This window comes from Maylandia zebra, linkage group LG11, assembly GCF_041146795.1.
Source record: "Maylandia zebra isolate NMK-2024a linkage group LG11, Mzebra_GT3a, whole genome shotgun sequence".
In the NCBI taxonomy this organism is placed as follows: Eukaryota; Metazoa; Chordata; class Actinopteri; order Cichliformes; family Cichlidae; genus Maylandia; species Maylandia zebra.
The window spans coordinates 29,196,657-29,223,328 of NC_135177.1; the positions used below are offsets into that span (position 1 = coordinate 29,196,657).

At 40.4% G+C, this 26,672-nt stretch overlaps 1 protein-coding gene across 1 annotated transcript; it reads left to right on the forward strand.

Moving 5' to 3' along the window:
- Window positions 1-26,203, forward strand: phldb3 (pleckstrin homology-like domain, family B, member 3). The gene is made up of 16 exons (XM_024804204.2): window positions 1-79; window positions 421-493; window positions 10,637-10,792; window positions 10,955-11,065; window positions 11,376-11,513; window positions 11,940-12,068; window positions 13,859-14,032; window positions 16,359-16,466; window positions 19,126-19,227; window positions 19,429-19,516; window positions 20,052-20,229; window positions 21,376-21,457; window positions 21,827-21,976; window positions 22,605-22,815; window positions 23,082-23,167; window positions 25,377-26,203. Exons 3-16 carry the CDS (start codon window positions 10,646-10,648, stop codon window positions 25,509-25,511), a joined length of 1,839 nt encoding a protein of 612 aa, XP_024659972.2. The 5' UTR covers window positions 1-79; window positions 421-493; window positions 10,637-10,645; the 3' UTR covers window positions 25,512-26,203.
- Window positions 26,204-26,672: the final 469 nt, after the last annotated feature.

Genomic DNA, 26,672 nt, shown 5'->3' on the forward strand with positions numbered 1-26,672 from the left:
TCAGTGCCAGACTTGAACGAAACTCTCCCCGAGGTCTCCACAGCGAAGAAACCGGGTGTGAGGTCTGTCGAGAAAAAAGGTATGCATGACTACCGCTAGCCTTAACACTTTAATTAGTCGGCATCCGCCTTCTCTGTCGTCGCCCTCCTCCGCGTGCTTTCACCTGTTGGTGCCGACAAACCGCTCGCGCTCATCTGTCATTATTTTTCTTTTTGCTGGGAAGGGACTGAATCAAACCAGGTGAGGATTAAACACCAGAAAAAATGCGATAAAGTGAGCGTCGGTTTAACAGAGACAGCAGCTGGCGAGGTCAAAGTAACGCTGACAGTACCTGAAAGTGAAACAGCGTTCAAAAAAAGTTTACTGAAGTGACTCTTCGCTGTTTTTTTCCCCCCTCTCGTGTTTTCCCTTCTGACTTAGTCCGGCTTTGTCACTATGCTATGACTCGTCAGAGGACCCGCATGTCTTGCTGAAGTTGGACCACGTTTATCAGGTAAGAGCCGTATTTTTGTTTTTGAATCGGTTTTGTTGTTTAGCAGCAAGTCAGCAGACCTCTCCAGCACACAGTTTTTGCTCTTGGCAGAGAGCCTTAAGCAGGCTGTGTTTAAACCTCAATCTTGACATTACTGTGCTGTTACCAACTTACCAGCGACCATCTCTAGAGTATATAATCTCTCCACTCAGAACAAAAGAGAAATTAACACAGTTTCCTCAAAGCAAAACTGTCCTCTTGCTTGAAACCTGGGCTGCGTTAATAAAATGATAGTGTTTCGTAATGTTTCATCCCACGCTTTGACTCACGTCTTATCTTTAAAAATATCCAAAGCAATGTCCTCTGAGATAAATTTCACAGAGTTTATATAAATTTCCCCTTTTTGTTTACAACGACCCGGGGATACCTCCCCTTTTATCGTTCCATCAGCACTCAAAGTAAACAGTGGGTGGGAGAGCGGGCTGAGGTGGGATTGTGAGGATTTGTTGTCTGGAGTCTTCTGCCTTTGGCTTTTACTCCCCAGTCTCAATCACACATGTTTTGTCTGAATGCACATTTGACAAATCTGTGTCTGAGCCCAGTGTCCCGGGTAGTCATTAAAGGATAACTCCTTGCATCACAGTTCCCACAGGTTTACTCAGACCAAAGTACTGCTGTGAATACAGTTGAACTTGCCTTGATGCCAGGAACTGAAACACAGTAGCAGATAAATCACAAGGGCCTTGAGAGATTTTCTCACATTATACCTTAATGCCTGCATTTGCTTTATACTTTGACTTTCTAATGTGTGGGTCTTATTTAAGGCAACAGTTAGATGGCTGTGTGGCTAAGAGAAAGCGTGCTTTCTGTTTGTGATATACAGTATTTTAGTTTGAGTGCAGCTGTGAACTTGCGACAAAGCTCAGGTGTTACTAGTAACGTCTTCTAATACACTGTGTGACAGTGATCACAAAATCAGGATTTTGAAAATGAGGATTCTTGCCATCATGACACGTGGGTTTCAAAATCCAAAATCTGTTTTTTTAAAGTCTGGCTAAAAGAAATGTAACATGACAATCATAATTTCATCAGTTTCTGCAGTAAAGTTTTAGTCTTACGAACACTCTAAAAACCGAGAAGAGTGGAAAATCCACATTTTGTTGGACACATGAGTTTTACTTTCCTTTTGTTTACTTATTGTAAATTACCAAAGCTTAGAACCAACTGATTGCCCAACTAACGGTTGCAGCACTACATTGAAGATGATGCATCAATATATTTTTCAACTTTTTATAATGTGCTCTCTCCTTCTCCTGATTTCAGCTGTTGTGTTTCAGTAAACAGAGGTTGACTTGTTGAAACTATCTTTAAGTGAGAAGAATAATGTTGACCTCTGAATAATATCCTGATTTAAAATAATTCACCATGTTTCTGCTCAGTTAGGGCTCATTACAAGCAGAAAAAACCCATATGAAAGTTCAGAAAACAAAACAATATTGGCTAAAAAAGCTAAATGGAAAGTTCATAATCTTGTCTGTTTATTTCTTATATTAGATAGATTCCTTTATTGTTTAGAGAGCTTATATTAGATATCTTTTATCCCTCAAACACAGTATTTGAAGTACTCGCAACAATACTTTGTCATAGTGTTGGCACTGGATTAAAGCATTTAAAATTGAGCCCATACTTGGCTACAGAAACCACTTATCTGTTTGTTCTACTTTGTTTTTTTCTGATCTCGAAGCCAAGTTCTGAAGAAGAGCCTTGCATTTTCATTCTCTAGGATGCCTCGCACAATCTGGAAAGTACGAATGACAACTGAAACTAATTTTAAAAAAGCTTCATCTTGTCAAGTTCCCATTGCCATCACTAAAAAATATCTAAACCTGACATTAGCTGGTCAAGAAATTTTCCACTGGAATGTGTAAACAACAGTGGTTCTGCAGTGAGATTTCCAGTAACAGTTGCTTTTCCCAGTTTTTTTTTCTTCTCTAGTCAGCCCATTTTTCATAAGTGAAATACATAATTCAGATGCAGAAGTCTATGTTGTTGTTGTTTTTAGCTGCATCACTGCTTTTGTTATATGCGTTGCCAACCCAGGTGTCAGGCAGGATAGACCGCTCCACACTTAACAGCTGGGTGACGGCCAGGACTGCTTTCACCTGCTCTTCCTGCTCAGAAACTTGTGTGGCGATGACAGCTTTCGGGTCCTCTGTGCTGAGCCAGCAGGAGCCATATGCAGCAGATCCAGAGATTGCTGCAGTCATCCACAGGATTCACTCTGTTAAATTTCAGTAGGCTTTTGGCCCAAATGTCCACAAATACTTTTTCCTCTGCTTCATGAAGGCTAATGAGTGTGCATAAACATTTAAAATGTGCATTGCACACATATAAAGCAGTACCTATTGCACTCTGGCTGAAGCCAGCACTGGAACACTAAACAAAAGATTTTCCAACCAAAATTCATTCTTCTAAAATGAGACCATCACTTTAAGTGTTTTTTTTGTTGTTGTTTTTTCCTTTGCTGCGAGCCAGAGAGTGTAGCAGGGCCAGTGCGAGTAAGTGATAAAAAGTGGGACTTCTGTGCTTACATTTTTGACAATAAAATAGGAAATTTATTTTTGTTCTCTGGAAACCTTCTATGAATAAGATAGTGATGTAATGATGTCAGGCTTGCCATTGAGCAGAACCCTATAAGGTCTGGTGATTTGGACTGTGTGATCGAAGCCACAGCCTGTAATTGTGGCTAATAAAAAGAATATGTGACTTGTCCTAATAGGTCGCAAGGCTTAATGGCTGGTTTTGATGTTTTTCCTTCGAAAGATGAGAGACAGCAACTAACTGGAGAAGCCTTTTATGATGGCCATTGAACATGCACTTCTGATTTGTGTCATGCCAATGTACAAGACGCTACCATGCAGTGTAAAGTCACAGTGTATGTATATTTTGGAAAGCCAAACTGATGTTATAACTTACAGATCCTTTAAATGGACAGAATTAATGATGTTTTTGAGTTTAAATTTTAAAAGTATTGCTTCTTCTTAATTGTTCTGCTCTAAAAATTTGCACAGGTAGGTGTTTTGATCATACCCAGTTTAGTATATAAAATCCTATAAATTCCCTACAGTTGTTGTTTGCCTGGGCAAATATTAACTGCTGAAAATCAAACTGTCACTGTATAAGCTGGGTCAGCTCCTACTCATTCAAAAGGATCTGGCTTCTCAGTTTTTTTTAATTGTGTCTGTAAAATTAGTTTGAAGCTGATGCACTTTTATCGCTCAGACCTGCATTGTTATACTATTATGAATGAACTGAGTGAGTTCACCTCTAAGCCTTCCTCGTGTGGATTAATTTGGCATTGTAAGCTACCCTGCTCTATACGAGGCACTTTAGCTCACATGCTGCTCATGTGACGTTTTAAACTATAGTTCTCCTGCATTGAACACACAGTGACAGGCTGTAATCAGCATTCACACCCACACAGGGCATGCCATGGTCAGAGCTCTTTTGTCCTGAACAGCTAGTGGAATATTGCTCTTGTCAGTGTTGACTTTATGGTTTTGTGCACACTGTGGTTATCCCCATACTTTTCGTTAGCCACTTACTAATGAGGGGTCCGGATGAGGACAAGGTCATTTTGGAGTGTTATTGGAATGAATTGTAAACCTGTCACAGGCAGCTCTGAGTTTAGAGTCAAAATGAACAAATGGTTTTCCTCCACACTATGTACTGTATTCAGTTCCTTAGAACCATCAAAAAGGAATCAAACTCCTATTACCTCTGTGCTCCGTGTTCCTCCTGCAGTTGATGGATGCACAGCTTTTGTGCTGTTCCTGGCCAGACTCCATAGGCTAAGGCCTGACAACCACTCCCCTGCGAGCACCCACCCTTGAACCAAGTCCATGAAGCTCTGGGGTGGAGCAATGATAACCCTATGGCAGGCCGATTAGTAGTTGACCTTGACTACTTCTTCCTAAGGTTGTTTTTTTTTTTCCCCCCCTGAATGCCTCTTAGTCTGGGCACACCTAAGACCAATTTAGACCTTACTGGGGGGCAAATTGCCCCAGAAAACATAGCTCCTGGGATCAAGCAAGTACGCAAACCCCTCCCCCACGATAAGATGGCAATTAACGGATGGAGCTTAATCATTAGGAAAGGGTAAAGTTGCTACTACTCCATGTCAAAAGGAGCTAGTTGAGGTAATTCAAACATCTGACTTGGATGCCTGCTGGACACCTCCTATATGTGGTGTTTTGGGCATGTGTCTGTTCCAGGCAGAAGGCCCTGGAACAGACACAGACATAATCTCTCCACACAAGATATGGTGGGGTAATTATGTGTCTCAGCATGCTTGGGAATGCCTCAGTGTACCCTAGAATGAGTTAAAGGAGGTGGCTGCTTATACACCTGAACCCCGATAAGGAGGAGAGGGAGGAATAGCGTCATTCAGTTTCTTTTCAATTGTTACATTCAGTTTTAACCATAAAGCTCCACTTCATAATAATAGTCACTTAGGGCACTTTACATGTCAGATAAATCTTACATTATTATTATGGAGGGAAATCCAGCAAAGCTACTAAATATGATCCAAAGCTGAAACAGAAAACATACAAGCCAGTCATTTTGTTGCACTGACACATGCACTGACAGACATAGCTCTCCCTGTTTTATTAAGCTGTTGGTATTACAGTTGTTAAAGGTTCAGTTTTTGTCGGGACTCTGATTAAGCCAATAATAAAGTAGCACATGTGTGTAAAATGTGTGTATATGTAGTGAACGTGTAACTTCCAAGGGGAGGTGTGGGGATCTTTTCAGTCCCTGTTTTGGTGGTGGGGTTGGGAGGATCCCTTTACAGGAAGAAATCTTGAGCAGAACCCTGGGTGGCCTCCAGTCTCGGCTGAATTGAAGAATAAGCAAAAGAAAAAATATTCCAGTTTCAGGAACAGATTATTTGAATTTAGATAAGGTTAGCTTTTGTTTGTTAAACCAGTGGGTCAGAGGCATACATTTTATTCTTCAATTTACACGTCACGTGGAGCATTATTGATTTCAACATTATATAATATCAACTTTGACTCATTTACAGTTTGATTAAAACAGCACTTATGACATCATCAGGTTACCTTGGCTCCGGCTTTCAGACTTAATGAGAAACTCCACAGATTGTTACAAGCAAAGTCTCCTACAACTCGCTGGGAGTGCTTCTGCATACACGGACAAGTTGTATAAAAGCTTTTGTGGCTCCAGAGGGAGCTGTGCAAAGTCTGATAAATATCTTCAAGTAATGTGCTGTGAGTCAGCATTGGTTGGGATTGAAGGAGTGCAGGATTGGAAAGGTGTGAGCTCACCAGTTTTCCGTGACCTCCTTATCTCCGCTTAAGTCTTGTAGCTCAAGGCTGTGTTAGCTGCTTCCAGCATACAGGAGCACACACATACCAAAACTGCTATAAGTTCTTGAAATTACAGGCAGTGGCAGCAAATGAAATGTTCCAGAAAAAATCCAATTTGCTGGTTAGTCATGAATCGGGACACAAACCCACATACTGACTCACTTCTGTTTGGATAAGCTGGGATCAAACGAAGTGAGAAGCATCACAGTAAAAGAGCAAGATAAAACTTTTCTGAAGTGAACACACATGCTGTGTGAGATAAAGTGACACGAGTAGCATTTTTCTCATGTCTGCTTGATATGTTGTCGAACAGGCATAACCCCTTCACACTGTTTGTGTTGTGGTGAATCAGATATTGGCTATAAATGATCTGTGACTGATACTTTGCACCGATAGAAGTTAACGTATATGATCAGGCCGATTTCTGAGGGTTACGTTTTTGTTTTTGCTCTGGGGATTCCTTACATAACACGCACGCACACACACACACACTCACACATACACACACGATCCCACTTGATCCTGAACTGCATCTCCGGTCATTCTCTCTTTCTCTGGCATCTTATTCTCCAGAGGCGCTCCCCTCCCCGTAATCAAGTCCAATTATTTTGGGCACAAAACTCTGCTTTGTTCTTTGATCTGCCTTTCAGGCAGAGCTTTGCTCCCCCTTTTTTTTACTGTCTCGCTCCATCTTGTTTCATTAGTGTTTCTTTTGCCTTTTTGATTGTTTTATTTACACAAACCACCGTGTTAATATGGAGGCCTGGACTTTACTCCTGTATGTCTTGGCTCTAGCATTGATAGGGTATCTTGCTGGACTTTAGTTAGAGGTCAAACACTTGCACTAATGTTTGTTTGGATTATGATGTAATTCACTGTGACGCTCTCCCTGTCCTGTTTTCCCTGAAATTGACAGCTTTCACTGAATATCAGAGGATCAGAGAGCGAGGACCCAACTTTTTACACATTAACTTTCTCTCTTTGTGTGTTACTGTAATTGCCCGAACTATGATACAAAGCATACTGTCTTAATTCTTTTTGCTTGCATTTTTACTCCTGTTTACTCCTATTTAGTGGCCAAATAATTTATGTAGTCCAGTCTAATATAGGATACATATTTCTTTTATGGTGCCTCTAATGTTCAGGGTTTTGTTTTGTGTTTTTTTACATTTCATCAATCTGGGGCCTGTTCTTCGTACCGCGCTAAGTGAGTTAGCTGGATGAGATTGTTGACGATTTCGCGTGATCCTGGATCGTTCGGTTCCCCGAAGCCCATCCGGGACTTGCTGTCATAGCAACAGAGCCGTAAGCGTAAACCTGCTGGGGAGCAGGTTTACTTTATGTAAACAGGATTAGATCGCGGCCACGCAGGTATGTCCGCGTCATTCATACGAAAGCAACAGCGATATTCCACCACTGTTTCACCATAAATAAATAACATCAATGTAACTAAAGATAATGCAGCACTTGATCCTTTTATTGATTTCATACAGATACATACAGGTCATTCCCTAAAAAAGGGAAATGTACTATTAACATTCTATTACATGTATGTGATTATTACAGATGTAATTCATATTTCAGAGTAGTAATTGTAAATTACTTCGTGTAATCAAGATGAGAGACCACGGCTATAAAAGCGAAGGTGGATTTGGGAAGTCTGTCGCAGTCATATCCTGTCCGTTTACGCGAGCAACCCATTGCGGAAGGTGCAAGATTGATAAGGAGAGTCCTCAGAATTCAGCGTATATTGCGGGACAGACAGGATCCTTTAGCTCAGCGCGACAGTGTGCTCATAGAGAGATATCGATTTTCCCGTGAGGGTATTATTCACTTAACCAACTTGTTGACGAGGGGGTGCAGGACCACCACCTGTCTTTTTTTTTTGCTCTGCCCTTTTCTTGGTTGCTGTTATGAACAAACAAACAGATTATTTCAGGGTCTCTTTCCAAGAGACGACAAGCAATATAAGTGATAAATATTACCATTCTGTAGAATATTCTTATATTTCACTTTTACTTGTTCCCATGTTCTAGTGGGTCCTGTTGTGGCTCTAATGTGAAAGGGGATATAATATAACATATTATAATATAATATAATGTAATATAATATTGGATAATATGGTGTGATATGATAAATCTACCCTACCGCCTACTGGTGTTGGCCAGAGGGGCCGATGGCGCGATATGGCAGCCTCGCTTCTGTCAGTCTGCCCCAGGGCAGCTGTGGCTACAACCGTAGCTGCCTCCACCAGTGTGTGAATGTGAGAGTTAATGAATAGTGGCATTGTAAAGCGCTTTGGGTGCCTTGAAAAGCGCTATATAAATCCACTCCATTATTATTGTTATTATTGAATTACTTACGAGTTTGATTTGTCAGCAACTTTCTGCCAGCCCTCTCTCCTTGCTTTTGCAGCCTTTGCAGTGTTCCCTTGCGTTTTAATTAAACTCTGAAACTCCTGAAATCCCTCACTCAAGAGTTCTTGCTCTGCTGCCGAAAAATACCGAGCGCGCTCCTTCGACATTTTCGCCGACCAATCAAAGGGTTGCCGATCAATGTTTCTACTATCGATGCGTAGCCCCTGTTGGGCCACCCAGTGATCTCACATTACTTCATCCAGCTGTACTAATCGTCAACAACAGGTGTGTTCGGGGAACCGGAATAGCGAGCTCAGAGTTAGCGCGATGATTTGGTCTTGGATGTTTCATTTGATCTTGGATGTAGTAAGCGACGTACGAAGCACAGGGCCCAGGTCTTGAATGAGGTGTTGTGCAAGACTCATTATGGTGATAGGTGCTTGTAGGTATTCTAGGCTGATACGTATGTTTAAAGCAACAATTTGAACAAAATCTAAAACTAATATGTTTTTAAATTATTATTATATTTCTGTTATTTAATACTGTACCATTTCAGGAAATGTTTAAAATAACTTAAGTGTGTTAAATTGTTTTAGCTCTTCACAACAGCTAATTGTCAGCCACTGACACCAGCATATTCCGCCTGATTTGATTACAGACCAGTGTCAGCCAAAAAAGATATGTCGGTGGATCTTTGGGTGTTTGTAATACTCTTGCCCACCCTTGTCCTGGGGTTATCAGGACATAGTTATCCTGTCCTGACAAATGCTGAATCACTATCTTAATAGATGACTTCATTAGTGAATAAACTGTTTAATTATTCAATATTGTTACATAAAATTAATTAGAAATGTTTGTGTAATCAAGCATATGCACATAATATTACAAAAATATTAATATTAATTAACTTTCAATCTATGTCAAAGTTTTGTTACTTTGCTTAGTTGTCTGGACCTCCTTTCATTGGGCTGCTGGTTCTTGGTGTTTTTATTTGTTTGTTTTTCTGTTTTCATGTAAAATGTATGTTGTTATTATTATTTTTTAATAGCTTCTGTCTCGTGGGAGCCTATATATCAGTGTCATACTGTAAACTGTGACTGCACAGGAAAAATAACACACGTCACAGACCATTAATAGTCCTCAGTCACATTTCTCCTTTAGGTACCAGACGTGGTAAAATATCACTCCTGAAACGGAAAGTGCAGTTTCAGCTTGTTTTAGGGAAATACCCTGTATACATACCCCATCAAAAGATAACGCTCACATTTATTTGTGTTTCCTCCACAGACCACTCTACATTCTTAAAAAGGTAGATGAGTCACAGTGATCCAGTCTTTATTTTAAAGGTGCAAATTCTACTCTTTCACTGTCAAGACGTAACATGTTTGTTGTATGAACATTACTGTAATCTATAGCCACATGTAGGACACATCAGCTTTTTTTCCATCCATTATATCACTAGAAATGAGATGTGCCACCCCCTTGCTGTTCTCTGCTGCTCTCTGTCCATGCCTTTTCATCCGTCCCCAGTGCCCCCCCCCCCCCCCCCCCCCCTCTCTGGATGTCAGTGTGCCAGTGGTTGTTTGGAAGCTCTCGCTCATATCTTGGCTTAAATTTATCTCTACTTTTGCTCAGCGTGCATTCCCTGCAACCTAATAAGGTCTGCATGGAGGGAAAGGAAGAGGGCACAGAGGGCGAGAGAAGATGGTGGGAAAAGGTTGGACAATAGTAATCAAAAGTATTTTCCCACAAATTTGTTTTGGCCTGTGCACACATGGGTGTTTCTGCTAGGGTTTGTTTGTGCGTGTGTGTAGAGAGAGAGAGAGACCACAAAGATGAGGGTGAAAGCACAAAACATAATGAAGAGATTAGGATATTGTAGGCTGACATGTTCCTAAGCTCTTTGATGTAGCACATCATATGCTCTGTACGTAACAATATTTTCTTCAGTAAATCCACATGAATGTGACAGAGAAGATAAAGTACAATATAACAGTACTTCAAAGCCTTTTCTGATCTTGCTCCTTTCAAATTGTAATTGATGACCATTGAAGCTACAGCAGAACATACTGTTGTTTATCACGCTTGTGTCTACACACGCTGATAGTCCTTCGCTAAGAGAGAGATCCTGAAACCCAACCACAAACCACCACGCATATAGGATATTAACTCCGCTCTTTCACTTCCACTCTTCAAAGCAAGGTGTTTTCACAGACTGTTTTCTGGAAGCTGGAGGGGATTTCTCTGCTTATGCTGCTTTATTCAACCATCCTATCCCCTCAGCAAACTGTCACCTGATCCCTCACACACCTTCAGCCATGCAGCATATTAGATTACTACAATACTCACTAAAGTCAACCAGACACCCCTCCAACCCCACACTCTCCAGCTCTCATTTACTCCCTCCTCTGTTTCAGACTATAGAAATGCCCCAACACAATATGGAAAACTCCAGGAGTCAGTGGCAGCAGGGTCTGCGGCCTCCGTGGATCACCAGAATGACTGAAGGTCAGAGTCCCGCCTCCTCAGGGGCAGAGTCTGACACAGAAAGTAGCAGCGCAGAGAACGAGAAGGTGAGGGAGAGGAAGCTGTCTATGGTGGTGATGTAGTCATTTGTTAGACCTTTTAATTCTGGTTAAAACAATGAATCATCATTGCTGGTCTGAGCCCTTCCCAGCCTAACAGCCTGCATGTGGTCACTCTGTCTGCTCATTCTTTTTCCTGCTTTCTGTCAGACCTTCATTAAAAAGTTGGAGGTGGGTTCACTGAGGGTCCTGCCATCACCCTCCGTGCTCCAACAGCGAATCACAGAGATCGAACAGCAGAAGGAAGAGCTAAACATTGAGGTGAGCATGTCACATGATCTGGACAAAAATGTTATGTCACCGTGCAAAAAAACTGCTGGATAAAGTCGCTGAAGAGCTGATAGGGTTAACATGTTATTCCAGTTATTTGATTGAGAAAATTGACTTGGTATTATCAGATCAATTGCGAAACTTGTAAAAGTGGTTTTGATGTTTCTGCTGATGCATGCACATTGAAATTGCAGCGCCGTTTCCAAACTCCACTACAGTCACGATAAAGGAATGCTTAACTCTGACTTGCATAAGGTCAGGTCAGTATGATTCACCTCGGTCGCGTCTTCTACCCTCTTAGCTGCAGCTGGAGATTGCTTTGCTACAAGGAGAGCTGCAGACAGAGAAGGACCGGCTGCACAAACACACGCAGAAGCTGAAGGATCTACAGGAGGAGGCCGGGCAAAGAGAGAAGCACAAACACACAGACAGACAAAAGGTAAAAGATACATGTGATATTATCTAATACAGTTTTAGTATTTTTTTTTTCTTTTTAAATACTTAAAACTTGGCAGATGTTATGGGGTTTTTTTTTTAACCCCTAACCTCCAATGCCACACCTTCATATTTCAAGCCCTCCTAGACTTCGAGTGTCTTAGTGTAGGACTTACACCCCCAGAAGAAACTGGCATGTAGGCTCAGTAATGTGCAGCTAAAGTCAACACAAGATCGTGTCAGTGATAAGTCAGCTCCCATGCATTAACCGTTAGATGTCAAACATGTGACATGTTTTCAAGATAAATATATCCAGCCCTCATTGTAAACAAAGGTTAATAGACCTGTTGCTCTTGTTTCTTTTCAGGCAGAGTTTTTGTTTTGCATTTCAGTTTTTTGCTCGCTCTTTTCTAACTCTCTGTAAATGCAGGAACGAGAGAATCTGGAAGAGGAGCGACGCAGGGTGGAGGAGCTGAAGAGTAGGTGCAAAGAAAAAGAGAAACTGATCCCAAGTCAGCCAGAAAGTCAGCGAGAACAGCTAATGCTGCAGCTACAGAAGGCGAGTAGGACATTTTCAGCATGGGTGGAGGATGACAGTTACAGTTAGTCATTTGGGTGATCCACAGTGTTCTTTTTTTTTTTTTTCTTTCTTCAATCAAAACATCTGCAAAACCAACAGAGCCAGCATCATTGTCATTTCATCTACAATGATGATTCTTCAAAATATGTTAAACACAAACACAAAACTGACCAGCGGGCTTTAGCCAGATAAGATTCCTTGAAGTTGTGGTAATCAAACGTCTGTTTCCTACTTTAGGGTGTGGGTTGTAAATCATTTTTAAAAACTGTATGCTCAAGATTTCCAGTACCACCCAAAAACACATCTGGGTCTTTTCCGTTTTCTGTTTTTAAACATCTAATCCTGCCTTTTTTTAAATATAGAGAGACACAAAAACATCCCAATGGTTGTGTCTCGATGGCAGTTATCTAGATAAAACATAAAACTGCAGCTAATGCTCGGTGTGCTGTTTTGATATATCACAGATACAAGGTGTGTTGACAGCGCTGAGTCTTGCACATAATATTGTCTTGAATACAGTGAGTGATTGTTCAGTACCTGTTCAACCTGAAGTGCTAATGTTTACCCACACCTAAACAAAACACAGGATGTGTGTTTTGCCTGTGAATGTAACAGAACAAGATGAGAAACCTTTTTGTTTAAATCGCATTGTTTAATGACAGGTTTAGTGTTGTCCGGTAGCTGGTTCCTTTCTGTGGTAACTTGTCGGATTTATTTGGAAAGGGCTTCTAGAAAACAGGTTTTTCACAAGTTGCTTCACAGAAAAAAAGCTGCATACATGCACACAAACAGGACCTAAGTATGTGTTGCACAGCACTAAGAGAGCAGGCATTCCAGTGAGGCCGTTGAGTGTTTCAATAGGCAGTGAAGCATTGAATTTTGTGCTTATACTGGAAGTGTGCCTCCGGTTGCCAAACCTTGAGAATAATGAAGCTCTTAAGTTCACTTAACTTTTTGTCCACATAAGTACGTACTCAAGTCTTTTGATTGTACACTAAAAAGTTTGAGTCACAACAAGATGTTTGAGAAGTATTGTGAGATCATGATAATAAAGAAATACAAATAACCTGGAGATTATAAATAAGCTAATTTGGCATTTGTGAGTAGCAGCATTGTGCCAGCAATTGTCAGTTTGATATTACTAGCTGTGTAATAAAAGGTGTTAAACTACTTCTCAAAGGAAGTGTAGCATTGTCGATTGATTTCTCTCTAGTAAACTCTTTTGTCATGTAAAGTGACGATGGAACGAGGCTTGCCAAACTTTAAAAAGTTCTGCACAAAGTTAAAAATATCTCTGTAAGAGCATGAATCAACCTTTAAAGGTGACCATACTCATACATGGATCTGCACTAAAAAAATCCAGTAAAGAGTTCACTCTTATTTATGTTATTATTATTATTATTATAATCTTGATTGGTGTATTAAATAAGGGTGCTAACAGTGCTAACATCTGGATGTGTGGGGGGTTATTGTTTTAAGCATATAAGTAGAAAAACCAGTGACTGGACTGCATAAAACAGAACGATGGAATGTTTCCATCAATCAACCAGTCAATTCATTCAGTAGTTATTGTTGTACTAGAGTGCCAAAGGCATTGTTTTGTATCTTCCCTCCATCCATTCACTTTTGATTTTCCCACATAAATTTCTTGGGGATGTTACATTCATAAACCTTCTCTTAGGCTCCAGAACAAGACACATTTTAGCAAGCAGTTCACAATAAAAAAGCACCTTTATTTACACAATATTTTTTTTTTGTCTTCATTGCAGGAGAAGGAGGCGATGGAGGCATCAGTTCGGGCCTTTGAGGATTGGGAGTTTAATTTTCTGGAGCGAGAGACCGGCATTGTTGAAGAGGATGAGAGCAAATGCAAGGAGAGAGAGAGTGAAGGAGAGCTTGAAAAGGAAATCTCATGCCAGAAGCTTTTGGTCAACGTTGCACAGGTAAACAGCGCGTCTTTGAGATAGTTTTTGAGACAGTTACACAGCTGCTCCTTGAAGTGTTATCAGGGTCACATGCTTTTTTTTCAGTGTTTACTCTCACATAAATTCCGCATCAGTGCAGACATGTGATGTCATACTTGTGCATACAATAAGTGGATGAAATGATAGGAACAGCTAACACTTGAATATATACCAGTACAACAGTTTTCCAAAAGATCTATAGAAACAGGACCCAGTTCTTTTTGATCACAGTCTGGACAGTCTCCATGCTTCTTTTAGAGACACATAAAGATTGTGGGTTTTTTTTTTCTAAAATGTGTTGCACCATGCTCCTAGCTTTTGCTGAAATCTGTTTTCCTCTTTTTGAGAGTTAAAATGAGGAGAAGACCGACCAGAAAGTGAACAGAAGAACCACAAACCTCCAACAATAATCACAGAGTTGTTGGCATCAAACAACAAAGTGATAAATCTGACTCGGATAGCATTTCAGGGCTGTTGCACTTTAAAAGTGAAATTAATCACATTAATCACCACATTAGATGGGTTGTTCTGCTGTACACATAACCTCTCTTTGCAGTTACAGTTCATGCTTGTTTTTATGTATTTAAGGCTTGTTCTTCTTCTTTCGGCACGAGCTTGTACTCTTTACCTCAAAACGTCACCTTGATTATGTCGCACAGCGCTATACAAGAAGCTTAATCAGGCCACCATGAGTGAAAAATTATAGAGCAAAACACATGGAAGCAAAAGAGGAGAGATGATTAGGAGAGTCTGAAAAGATTAAAGAAGATGAGGAGATATGGAAAAAGAAGGGTTGCACAATCCTGACTGAAAGATAATATTGTCGACTAAAAATGCTTGAAATCATGCTTATTTGTGAGGGTATTTTTTAAGAGATTAGCTATTCTGCCCTTGAGCAACATTAAACCAACAAAACTCTTCAGATCAGGATTCCCATGGCAGTTTCAAAAGATCTGTAACATGTTGGCACTTGAATTTAAATTCAATTGTTCAACTGACACGTTGGGTGTGCATACTCTTATTTGGGGGATGGGAAGCGTCCTGCAGGTTTTAGAATCACATGATTAGTTCGTTACCAGGCCTCTGGAGAACTTCAGGACATGTCGAGGAGCTAATTTAGCCATTTAAATCAGCTGTGTTGGTTCAAGGACACATCTAAAACCTGCAGGGACACCGGCCCTCGAGGCCTGGAGTTGCCCACCCCTGCCTTAATTCCTAGTGCAATTTTTTTTCTGTGTTGTCAGGTCATTTTTCTATCATGGTTGGGTGCTGCTTATTCTGAGCTAAATGTTCAGACCCCAGTAATGATCTCATGCTGATTTTAGCAGGCAGCATGTGCTTCGTAATATAACCTGATGATGACACTAACTGAAAACTCATCCTGACTAGCCAAACTGTGTGCCAGAGTGGAGTTAACGTGATTAACGATCTTATGCCTCATTTAGAAGTCTTCTATACTCTGAATAGTCTCACTCTCTCACAGATTATGTCCAATATTTATTTTATAAAAGGAAAGAAACGCACCAATTACACAGAATGACACAAAAACAACATTGCTGACATTCTAAGTCAGAGGATCACCAAAGAGGGATTAATGCTCTTGGGAAATTTTTTTTTTTGCATGTCAGTAATTGCTGAGATATTTCAAAGTGAACCAACCAAACATGACATGCTAGGATAGCTAAAAGAACTAAACTTAAATTCTTAATAGTTTGTTACTTTGTAGTCTTGACTTACATTTCAATGCTGGCTGTTCCAAAAAGCTGTTCTTCCTTCCAACATTTACAATTCCATAAACATAGATGATGAAAATAATGTTCAGTTGTTTCTCAATTAGCTTCAGAATGTAGGAGGAGGAGCGCAGCCCCGGAGATGAAGGCTGGGATTGTGTGAGAGGGATGCTAGTTGACTCAGCTGCACTGTGGCCTCGATGCACATGACATCTCTCACTCTTACTGCCCTAAAGTGGTGATTTTATATCAGCCATATATTCATTGAAGTTGCTTCTCCAGTCCTGCTCTCCTGTGTCAGTCTTGTGCCTCTCATTAACTTGCAAAATGGCCATTTGATTTGCATTGTGTCTCGGCTGAAGAGATGGACTCAGCTTAGTGACCTGTATTTACTCACAGCGACATACGCACTGTCACATCGGGGGATATTTACTCAATATTACATCACAGCATAATGAAAAGATAAGGTAAACTCAGAACAGCTACATGAATCAGCTACAGCACGTGATATTATCTCGGAGGACAGGAAGCCATATCCAGTCCGCACTGATGGGAATGATTGTCTGAATTTTCAGGAGCAAGTCCAACGGTTAGAGAGACAGCTGCGGGACATGGAAAAGGAGAAAGAGAGAGAGATGAATGCCTTGAGGAAAGAGAAGAGGGAGCTCATACACACCCAAATGGTATGTGGGATTTGTCATACTGTGGGTTTTACTAACTTTTGGTCTTTATTTAACTGGTGTAGTTTCTATTGCGATGGCCACATTTGTTAGTTCTGTTACTTTTCTGTTTTACCAATCTGTTTATTTCTTTTTTGTGTTGTCTGTTCTTGATGTTTCATATGCTGGAAGCAGTATTTGATTATTTGGTTAAGGCACAGCAGGCAGCTAGCTCCTCCTAATGACGGTGGCTGTATTTGAATTTTTTACATTTGACATCGTCATGCCTCTAATTCTTGGTGGCATAGATTCCACAACGTGCTTGAAACACCCCATATAGAGATGGCATCATCATACAGCTACAGCAGATTTTACACTATTACAGTACCAGCAGCCTGAGCCACTGATACAATGCAGGATGGATCCATGCTTTCATGTTATTTACACCAAATTTTGATCCCACCATCCCACAATCTCAGCAGAAATCAAGACCCAGCAGGCCAGCAACAGTTTTCTAATTTTCTGAAATTTTCTAATTAAGAATCTTATGATGAGTGTTTGTTATACAAAGTATAGTGAACGAGGTAAACCGGGAAGTGAGTTCAGATATGAGTTAAATGTTTTTTTAAGCAGCACAGAATCTGTCTGCAGATTTCAGTTCATAGTGACAAACCTGCAGAGGGCTATCATATGACCCTACAGATCCCCTCATTGCTTTAATATCTTTCAACTGCTGCAAATGAACAGGTTATTCATTCTAACGTACTTGTCTACATAAAGCCAATAAGCATTATCTGTCTGAAAAGGTCTAAAAATAACTTTAAAACCTGTTCGGGGGGGAAGCCCTGAGCTGGTGTCCCACTACTACTACTGAATTTGTATAACATTTGTATAGGTTACCACATTGGCATTCACTTGACTTGTATGGATGGTGGGCCAACTGCCAAACCTCCCAGACTTGTTAAAGGGTAGAAATTCAAACCCACATCTACTCCTGACAGTTTCTACAAATTCACCTTAACAGTTGGGCTTCCACCTCGTACAGACAAAGCCTACACTTTTCAGGCAGTTTTTGGTTCACTTGCACCATTCTCATCAGCCTTATTTCAAGCCCCAGCAGGCACTAAATAAAGCCTAGGCAAACTGTGGATTAACTGCTTAGAACCAAGCAGCAGAGAAAGTTGGTGGCTAGTTAATGATTGAAGTAGAGCATTTAACAGATTAAAGAAAACATATTAACACCGTGAGGCAATAAAGAGAAAAACAAAGTTACACGAGAGTCAATATTATTGTACAGAGAAGATTGACTCCAGATAAATGCTGCTGTTGCAGTAGCATAAACCTATATATTAAGTTAGGTATTAAAAACCTGAAACAAATTAACCAACCTCTATTACTGGTTACAGTTCCTTAAGTGCATAAATATGTTTTTATTCAATCTGAGCACAACTTAACAAAGATCAAAAGAGTTGCACTGCTAGCAAAACTAAAGCTGGATCCAAATCTCTAAATCACTTGTGAGTAGTGAAAGATTTCCGAAAGTCTAACATGTGTCCATGACCCGTTTCTTTCTTTTCAGTTCAGTTTCGTGAAACATCTATCCAGCTCTGAGTATAGTCCACGCTGTCATGTGTTATGTGTTTTCATTGTCAGTCAGTGGCTTCCATTTAATCGGAGTTATGATTGCACCAGTAAAAAAAAAAAAAAAAAAGAGCAGGAGACAAGATCTGGATGAGTAAAAGGGAAAATGAGACAAGCAGAGGGAGGAAGCGAGAGTGAGCGAGGAAGGGAGAGAGAAAGAGAGAGAGCAAGAGAGAGCGAGATTAACTCAGACTAAAAGGAGGGAGGGAAAGGGGTAGAGAGGGAGGAGTAAGCAACGTGAGGGAGGGTGCTGCAGTTGTGAATGTGTGGATGTCTGAGAGAGAGAGAAGGCAAGCTGGGAGAAGTTTCACATCCTTGCAGCGATTGGTAAGTAAAATGACTGCACTCGAGTTGATTTGTGTGACTGAGGGTCTTTAAAATAGCGTCCGTCATGAAACTGGATTAATGTGAAGTTCATCAGCTGTTGTAAATAAGAGAGGGGACTGAAAAAGGGAGGGCAGAAGGGAGTGGCAGTACAGAGGAGGAGAGAGGGAGAAGCAGTGTCAGACAACATGGCCAAGTGTGTATGACTTTAATATGACTGCATGCAGGATGTGGTTTGCTTGTCACACATGTGTTGGGAATTTTAGTGCTCTGAGCTGTTTGTGTATTTGTATATTTATTTGTGAAAACAGTTGGATTGTATTGTGTCAAGAAAGCTTTTGAATATTTATCAAATCCCTTAGAAAACAACACTGATGTATGTGCAGCAGATGTTTAACAGCCACACTTCTGCTGCCAGCATGTGCTGTTGTGCTGAGTAGTGAAAGAGGCGGACAAGGGTTAAACAGTGGACTGCATGTAGTGACTGAATTGCTCATGTGTTTGTGAGTCAAGCAGGGAGAGGGAGGGATAGAGGGGAAGATAGTGGAGCTGTGATAATTTTTTAACTCATTACAATCCCTCCTGGAAGTTTTAATTCTCAGGCAGATGTGGTATGTTGAGAATGTGTTTTGCTTTACGGTTACAGTTGGTGAAAATGAACAGTGTTGATCACAGATGCTTTACTGAGGTTTGGAATTTAAACCTGGCTTTCAAACAGGTTCGCAAAGACAAGAAGCCGCTCACCGACTGGTCTGACATCACCAGCTCAGCTCCCTGCATGATGTCTCTTTCTCCTCTGACGGTTCACAAGCCTCCGCAGGTATGCAGCTTGTCACACAGGTTTGGTTTTTTGTTTCTGCAACAGTTAATGTCATCATTTGGTCTAATGTCATAATTGACATTTGTGCTTTAATTCAATTACTGATTTCCAAAACATGTGCTGATAGCTAACAGAAAGATCTGAGATGACAGTGTCTGTGTTTTGAATGTACTTTAAGCACACTGTCTTTTTATTTTTTAGGATCCAAGCAAAGAAGGTGTCAGTCTGCCCAGGAGACGAAGCTCGCATCGCAATAACAGACTAAACGACAGGCCGGTGTCAGCACAAGGTGAGTCCAATTTTTCTACCTCACTTTGTCCTCCTGATTGCTCAGGCTGAGATGTTTGTGATATAGAACAATAAACATGTTCTCTCTGCACCCTTGTGCTCATTTTGTCTGGTCTGTTTGCTCAGTTCCCTCCCTTTTAGTCAAATCAAAGGCGTGTCAGTAGAGTTGGCAGGTCGTTATTACATTGGTTTTGCCTGTGCGGACCAGATGAGCCTGAGAATCATCCATATACTTAAGCCTTAAATCTCCCCAGTAGTATCTGTTTTTCACATGCCCATCTATCTGTCATTAAATAGTAGCCGGATCTTCAGGGTCATGTCACGTCTTGTCAGGAGTTTGCTCTTCTTCTTAATCCTCTAAGTCTCTTCCTGAAAATCATATCTGACTCTTCTTGTATGTAAAATATAAAATGAGTGAGTTAACATTTTGATACCACATGACAGATTTCTCTCATGCCGAATCTTATAAAAAGCTATTTATGCTGACCAATGCATGTTGTTCTCACATGTCTCTTTTTATTTCCTTCCACTTTCAGTGCTGGTAAGGATGCATCCTGACAGCCAGGCCCCAGAGGCTTTCACATCCCCTGTCCTGTCCCATAGACTGAGCAATGGGCACAGCAGTGGGCACGGCAATGGGCACAGACCTGGGGCCAGCAATGGTGGTGGAGTCCTAACTCCATGTAATAGTACAACAAGCTCTCGTGCTGCCAGGTCAGTGTCTTCACTTTTTAAAAAGCAAATGGGGTTCTTTAATGCATTTTTCAACGTTCATGTACTAGGTAATTATATTCACATGCAACCAGAATGGATTTTAATTGCTATTCTTTTGGCCCACTGAGTGGAGAAATGTAGCATGTGAAGGGTTTTTGCGCCATAATTCACATTTTTAATACAAAAAATATGTATATATAATTTGACACTATTAATTAGTGGGTCCTGGTTTGTGGTCATCAAGTATATTTTCAGACACACAAGGCACTATAACCACTTGGCATCAGGTTGCTCCATGACCACAGTTTCTGTTTGTTATGTCTTTACTATAGCAGATAAAACCATTTTTGATAAATTAGGATACTTTCAAACACATTGTGGCAGCAAAGTGCAACAAGAAACCCTCTTAATTAGGCCAAAATTGCACGAACACACAATATAAACCACGTTGGGTGTAAAATCAAAGTGGGAGCAACCGCATTTTGCTATTAACTATTTTCCCACGGCTGTTGTTTTGTTTTCTATCCATATTAGATTCAGTAATTGGTTGAGCATTTTTACTATATTGCATTATAAATTTTTCCAGTTGGAATAATGGTCAAAGGATGGATTTCAGATTGGGCCAAAATGACCAGATTATTTTATGTTTTTTGGCTTATTAGCAACACACGTTGTGAACTTGCATACAACAGCAGCAACAGTTGAAGGCGTACTTTGTTGTGTTACTGGAAGTAAATGGGTGTAGGGCTGTCTGTTAATGATAAAACATTTGCAAATGAACATGGGGCTTGCGCAGCAGCAGAAGATAAGGTTAGGTGTCGGTTGAGGTGATTGCACTGGTGTTACAAGTCTGTTCATTGAATAGTATTGGACATACTACATGATGGGTTTCAGGAATACTTCATGATGTAGCACATGTCATGATTTGGCCTTTTGCATTGTCGCATCCTGTTAAACACTAGCTCAATCTTTGCTGATGATAAGCTTGAGTCTGGTTGATTATGCTTCATATGTCCATTTAATTCTACTGATAACTTGTTAAACAAATACAGCTAATTGGATCATTTTCTAAAGAATATTTTTTTTTATTTAAACTAACTGTATAAAGCTTTTGTACTCAATTATATTATTACTTTTTTCTTACAGTCCATGCCTTTTGGATCTCATTGAGATTGAGAAGAAACTGAGGGAAGCCAAAGCAGAGAGAGAGAGGCTGCTCAGAGAGCGGGTGAGTCACCTGCTGTGGGAAACACTCGCTGACACCTCTAATCATCAGCGACACACTGAATTAGATACGCCTGTCTGATTACTGACATCCACTCAGCTCCAGGAAAGTAGACAGCAGATGTTTGGAGTTTTGTAATGCATGTTTGTAGCACTGGCAGTTGGAGAGACTAAAAAATGTGCATGCATATGAGAGTTTCGGAGAATTTCAAAAAAGGAATGGGAGGATTTAGAGTGTAACTCTGATTTCAGTTTCCTTTATGCTTTTGCATGCATACCTCCAGCTGGGTTAAACCAGTGTCGCTTCCGTCTTACTGTGTTACCTTGGAAATGGTTTGGATAATAATTTGTTTTGATGTGCGTGTGAACTCAGGAAGATCAGCAACGGTTGCTGTTAGAGGAGAGAAGACAAAGAGAGCTTAATTGTTCCAGAACAGAACCACCAGAACCAGAGACCCCACAAAGACCAGAGCCAGAACCTGAAGAGCAACAACGGGTCATCTCTTCCCCAAACTCCTCTGAGGTATGAATGAAATTCAAACTATAAGTTAGTGAAAAATATTTTGTTTTCCTTGTAAAATGATTAAACCTAATGCAACAGACACGCATATGTAGTCCTTTTAATCCATGTATTCTCGATGTTCTTGTCGAGACCTGATGCTGACATTACCCACAATACAAGGAGTTTCCACGAAACTCTAACGCGGGATTGTTAGATTAGTTTTGGGAATTGTTGCCTCACAGTAAGAGGTTAGAATCCACCAACTGGCTGCAGCCTTTCTGTGTGCAGTTTGCATGTTCTCCCCGTGTTTGCGTGTGTTCTCTCCGGGTACCCTGACTCCTTCCCTGATAAGGAGAAGCAGAAGCGAATGGATAAAATGTTTCTATGGCGGTACCAAAAGACAATGCAAGCTTTGACGCCTATGTCACCTGTTTTGTTGTTATTCTGTTTCATTTTTCATGATTTTATAACTAACTGACTTCCAGCATCTTTAACCAAGACATTTACATTTTTATCATCTCATCCTTGGGGTTTGGGGACCCAAAACAAGTGTAACCACTATAAACTCCAATAGGAACTGGTCAGTTTATCATGGTAAATTGACTGTTTGTTTTTTTTCAAGCTTCTTTAAAGTCCATTTGTCTTCCAGCAGCGTAGCCTGCCCCTCTTCCTCTCTCCAAACTTTGACCTGAGGGCCCATGTGGAGTCTCTGGGTCATGGAGTGACTGGCTGCACGGAACTGCGGCTGACGTCTCGACGCTGTGCGGGCTTCCTGACCAAACGAGGGGGGAGGGTCAAAACCTGGAAGAAGAGATGGTTCCTGTTTGACATGGACCACAGACGACTAGCCTACTATACAGGTTAGACTGGTTGGAGGGGTGTGCTCGCTGACTCTGTGTTTGCCTCTTTGTTTGAATGAACCTTTCTCTGTCACGCTAGGAGGTGGTCAGACTTATTATAAGATTACATCACATCAAAGTTTTTATTCTAAACATTTTTTTAAAAATTTTTCTTACGTTTTATTGTGCTTTGAAGAAAGAACAAGGAATTATTTTTTTTTTAAATTCACATTGACTTAAATATTCAATATTAATGTTCTAAAATTCCTTTTTTGCCTTTGCTGCAGACTGTGATGAAAGGAAGCTAAAGGGAGTCATTTATTTCCAAGCAATAGAGGAAGTTTACTACGACCATCTACGAACAGGCACCTCTGTGAGTTCTCATATTTTACGCAACTGGACTTTAAATAAATCTGAAGTTTTTCATGTGTTCCTGAGCACAGACCTTGGATCAGAAGGGCAACAGTTTGTAAATGTAGCTTAAACTGCACTGGACTCATTTTGTAGAGGTTCTAAAGTCATTTCTTGACATGTCATCCAGTCATAAATCCGCCAAAACACTTTCAAAAAATATTTCTAGAATCTCTTTACAGAATGTTTTCAGGACCAATATTTATAATGATTATTAAATATATTACAATAGCGCAGAGAGGAAGTCCAATAAATATTTTCTTTCTCCTGAAACGTACAGTTAACACAAACAAAACAACTCAAGTAGAATTAAGATGACTATCACAGGTACACACATGTGCGTTTGAGTTTATTGTAGTATGTAAACCAGTTACAAAATTTGTTTTGCTACCTTATATTTCCAAATAGTTTTGTTTATATGATATGACCTGATACATGTACCATCATATTTGAATAGACTAGAAATCAAAGGTAGGTTGTTGGTAACATTAGTACTGCTTAGTAAGACTTTTATTTGGTGCTCACAGGCATCTTCTAAGAAAGTAATAGTGTCAACCCTCTTACTTACAGTGACCTTATTCACCTTATTCACCTTATTCAAATCCTCAGGGAAATAGTTTGTGGTCAGAAGATCCTGTTCTTTTCTTAGTTGTGTGAAACAGGTGATTATCAGTCTGCACTTATACAACAAATAGAGGCTAAGTTAATGCTGCAAGACAGAAATGAGAAAGATGGTTAAAAAGTACAAACATTATTGTAACATTAATCTCTTATTACCAGACTTTTGTTCTGCTGGGCAGCGGTTTTACTCGGATATACACTACCAGTGAAAAGTTTGGACACACCTTCTCATTTAATGGTATCTATCTATACAGATAGAGAGATAGATCTAGCAAAGAAAAAAAATGATAAATAACTCTAAATATACCTTGCATTTTAGATTCTTGATAGAAGCCACTGTTTGCTTTGTTGACAGTGCTGAAAACCCTTGACCTTCTCTCATTGAGCTTCATGATCACCTGGAATGGTTTTCAGTTCACAGGTGTGCCTTGTCAGGGTTCATTTGTGGAATTTCTTGCCTTCTTAATAGGCTTGTGTTGTGCAGAAATTAGGTTGGTACACAGCTGACAGCCCTATTTGGTTCTTGCCATGATTCTAATAGTTGTCAATCAGCTAAGTAAAGGGAAACAACAGGAAGATAGGAAGACTAAGAGTCACCTCTGCTGCTGAGGATAAATTCATCTGAGTCACCAGCCTCAGAAATCGCAAGTTAATGAAAAGCAATGAGCACAAGATATTTTTTTGGACCAAGAAACACAAGGAATGGACATTAGACCAGTGAAAATCTGTGCTTTGGTCTGATGAGTCCAAATTTGAGATCTTTGGTTCCACCCGCTGTGTCTTTGTGCAACGCAGAAAAGCTGAACGGATGTTCTCTACATGCATGGTTCCCACCATGAAGCTTGGAGGAGGTGGTGTGATGGTGTGGGTATGTTTTGCTGGTGGCACTGTTGGGAATTTATTCAAAATTGAAGGCACACTGAAACGGCATGGCAACCACAGCGTCCTGCAGTGACATGCCATCACATCCAGTCTGCGTTTAGTTGGACCATCATTTATTTTTCATCAGAACAATGACCCCAAAAACACCTTTGGGCTGTGTAAAGACTATTTGACAAAGAAGGAGAGTGATGGAGTGCTGCGCCACATGGCCTGGTCTCCACAGTCACCTGATATAAAGCCAATCGAGATGGTTCAGAATGAGATGTACCACAGAGTGAAAGCAAAATGACCAACAAGTGCTCAGCATGTCTGGGAACTCCTTCAAGACTGTTGGAAAATCATTTCAGATGACTTATGAAGCTCATCGAGAGAATGCCAAACGTGTGCAAAGCAGCAATCAAAGCAAAGGGGGGCTGTTTTGGAGAATATATAATTCTTTTTTTGCTTGCTACATAATTCCACGTGTTCATTCATAGTTTTGATGCCTTCAGTGAGAATCTACAATGCAAATAGTCATGAAAATAAAGAAGAACGATTAAACTAGAAGGTGTGTCCAAAATGACTGGTATATCTTAACAAACAAAACAAAAAAAACATTACCACTAAGCAAAAAAAAGCTGCTTCTTCATCAGCTGATGACGGTTTCATTGTCTGTGCCTTCTTTTTAGTCACCACGGCCCAGTCTGACGTTCTGTGTGAAGACATATGACCGTCTGTTCTTTCTGGTGGCTTCCAGTGCAGTGTCCATGCGGATTTGGATGGATGTTATTGTCACAGCAACAGACGAGCATAGTCGTTATTAACTTTTGAATTTACAATCCTTGCTTCTAGGCAGGCAGCGCAAGAGGGCTGTGTTTCCCTCTCTGCTGTCTAAGGTCTGATTTTGTTGAAGATCCACCTCAGGAGCTCATTCTATACCTGGACTCATGAATATGTGAATAAAGTGCACGAGATACAGATGTGGTTAAACTGAGTTGTGGAAACTGTTACTGACAGAGTGATTGATGGCGACAGAGGTTCACCAGCTGCAATCCACAAGCAGCTTCACTCAGCAGCTTGCACAATGGGTGTCTGTTACTGGGAGGTGTTAAGCTGAGTTTTACCTCCCTCTCCTGGTCACAATCCAGCATTACAAGAATGATGTACACTACGCAATAATACACTACAGCAGGTGGTGAACATAATAACAACTCCTGTGCAATACTATGCATTCCACTGTAACAGTCCAAAAATAAGTGCACTTAAATTAGACTGTCAGAGGCACGTCGAGGTTAAACACTGTGACCGTTTTGTGTTGTAATATGTTTTGGATTGCTTTATATTGTCAGATGTTCCCATTAAAATGTCCAAATTTCTCTCAGTTTTTATTGAAGATGCATTGTAAATGACATTTTTTAAATTATTTATTATTCAGAAATTTTTATGGGTTTGATTTTCATATAAATGAAGACATACACTGTTATGCACTATTAAAATTTTATTCATAAAAAAAAGTTTTATCTGCATTTATTCATAATAAACTTTTTATTGTAAGATGGTTGCAATAATAAATAATTCTGACGAATGAATGTGGAAGTTACAGATATGATCCAGTTTGTCATCTTCTTGTCATCATCTTCTTTCGGCTGCTCCCTTTAATGGCTGCCACAGCAGATCATCTGGCTCCATGTCACCCTGTCCCTGGCATCCTCCCGTGTTACTCCAACCCTCTGCATGTCCTCCTTCACTACATCAACAACATCCTTTGTCTGTTATCAACTGTTGCTTCTCTGCAAGATTGAAATGTCTATGCCAGGGGTGCCCAATCCCGGTCCTCGAGAGCTACCGTCCTGCAGCTTTTGGTGCATCCTTGTTCCCACACACCCGAATCAAATGAATGGCTTGTTATCAGGCCTTTGCCAAACATGATGGCATGCTGAAGAGGTAATCAAACCATTTGATTCAGCTGTGTTGGAGTAGGGATG

Coding starts and splice junctions, on each gene's coding strand:
- phldb3 (XM_024804204.2), top strand. CDS start 10,646: ATGCCCCAACACAATATGGAAAACTCCAGGAGTCAGTGGCAGCAGGGT. Junction 10,793..10,954: donor GCAGCGCAGAGAACGAGAAG/GTGAGGGAGAGG, acceptor GCTTTCTGTCAG/ACCTTCATTAAAAAGTTGGA. Junction 22,816..23,081: donor ACGACTAGCCTACTATACAG/GTTAGACTGGTT, acceptor CCTTTGCTGCAG/ACTGTGATGAAAGGAAGCTA.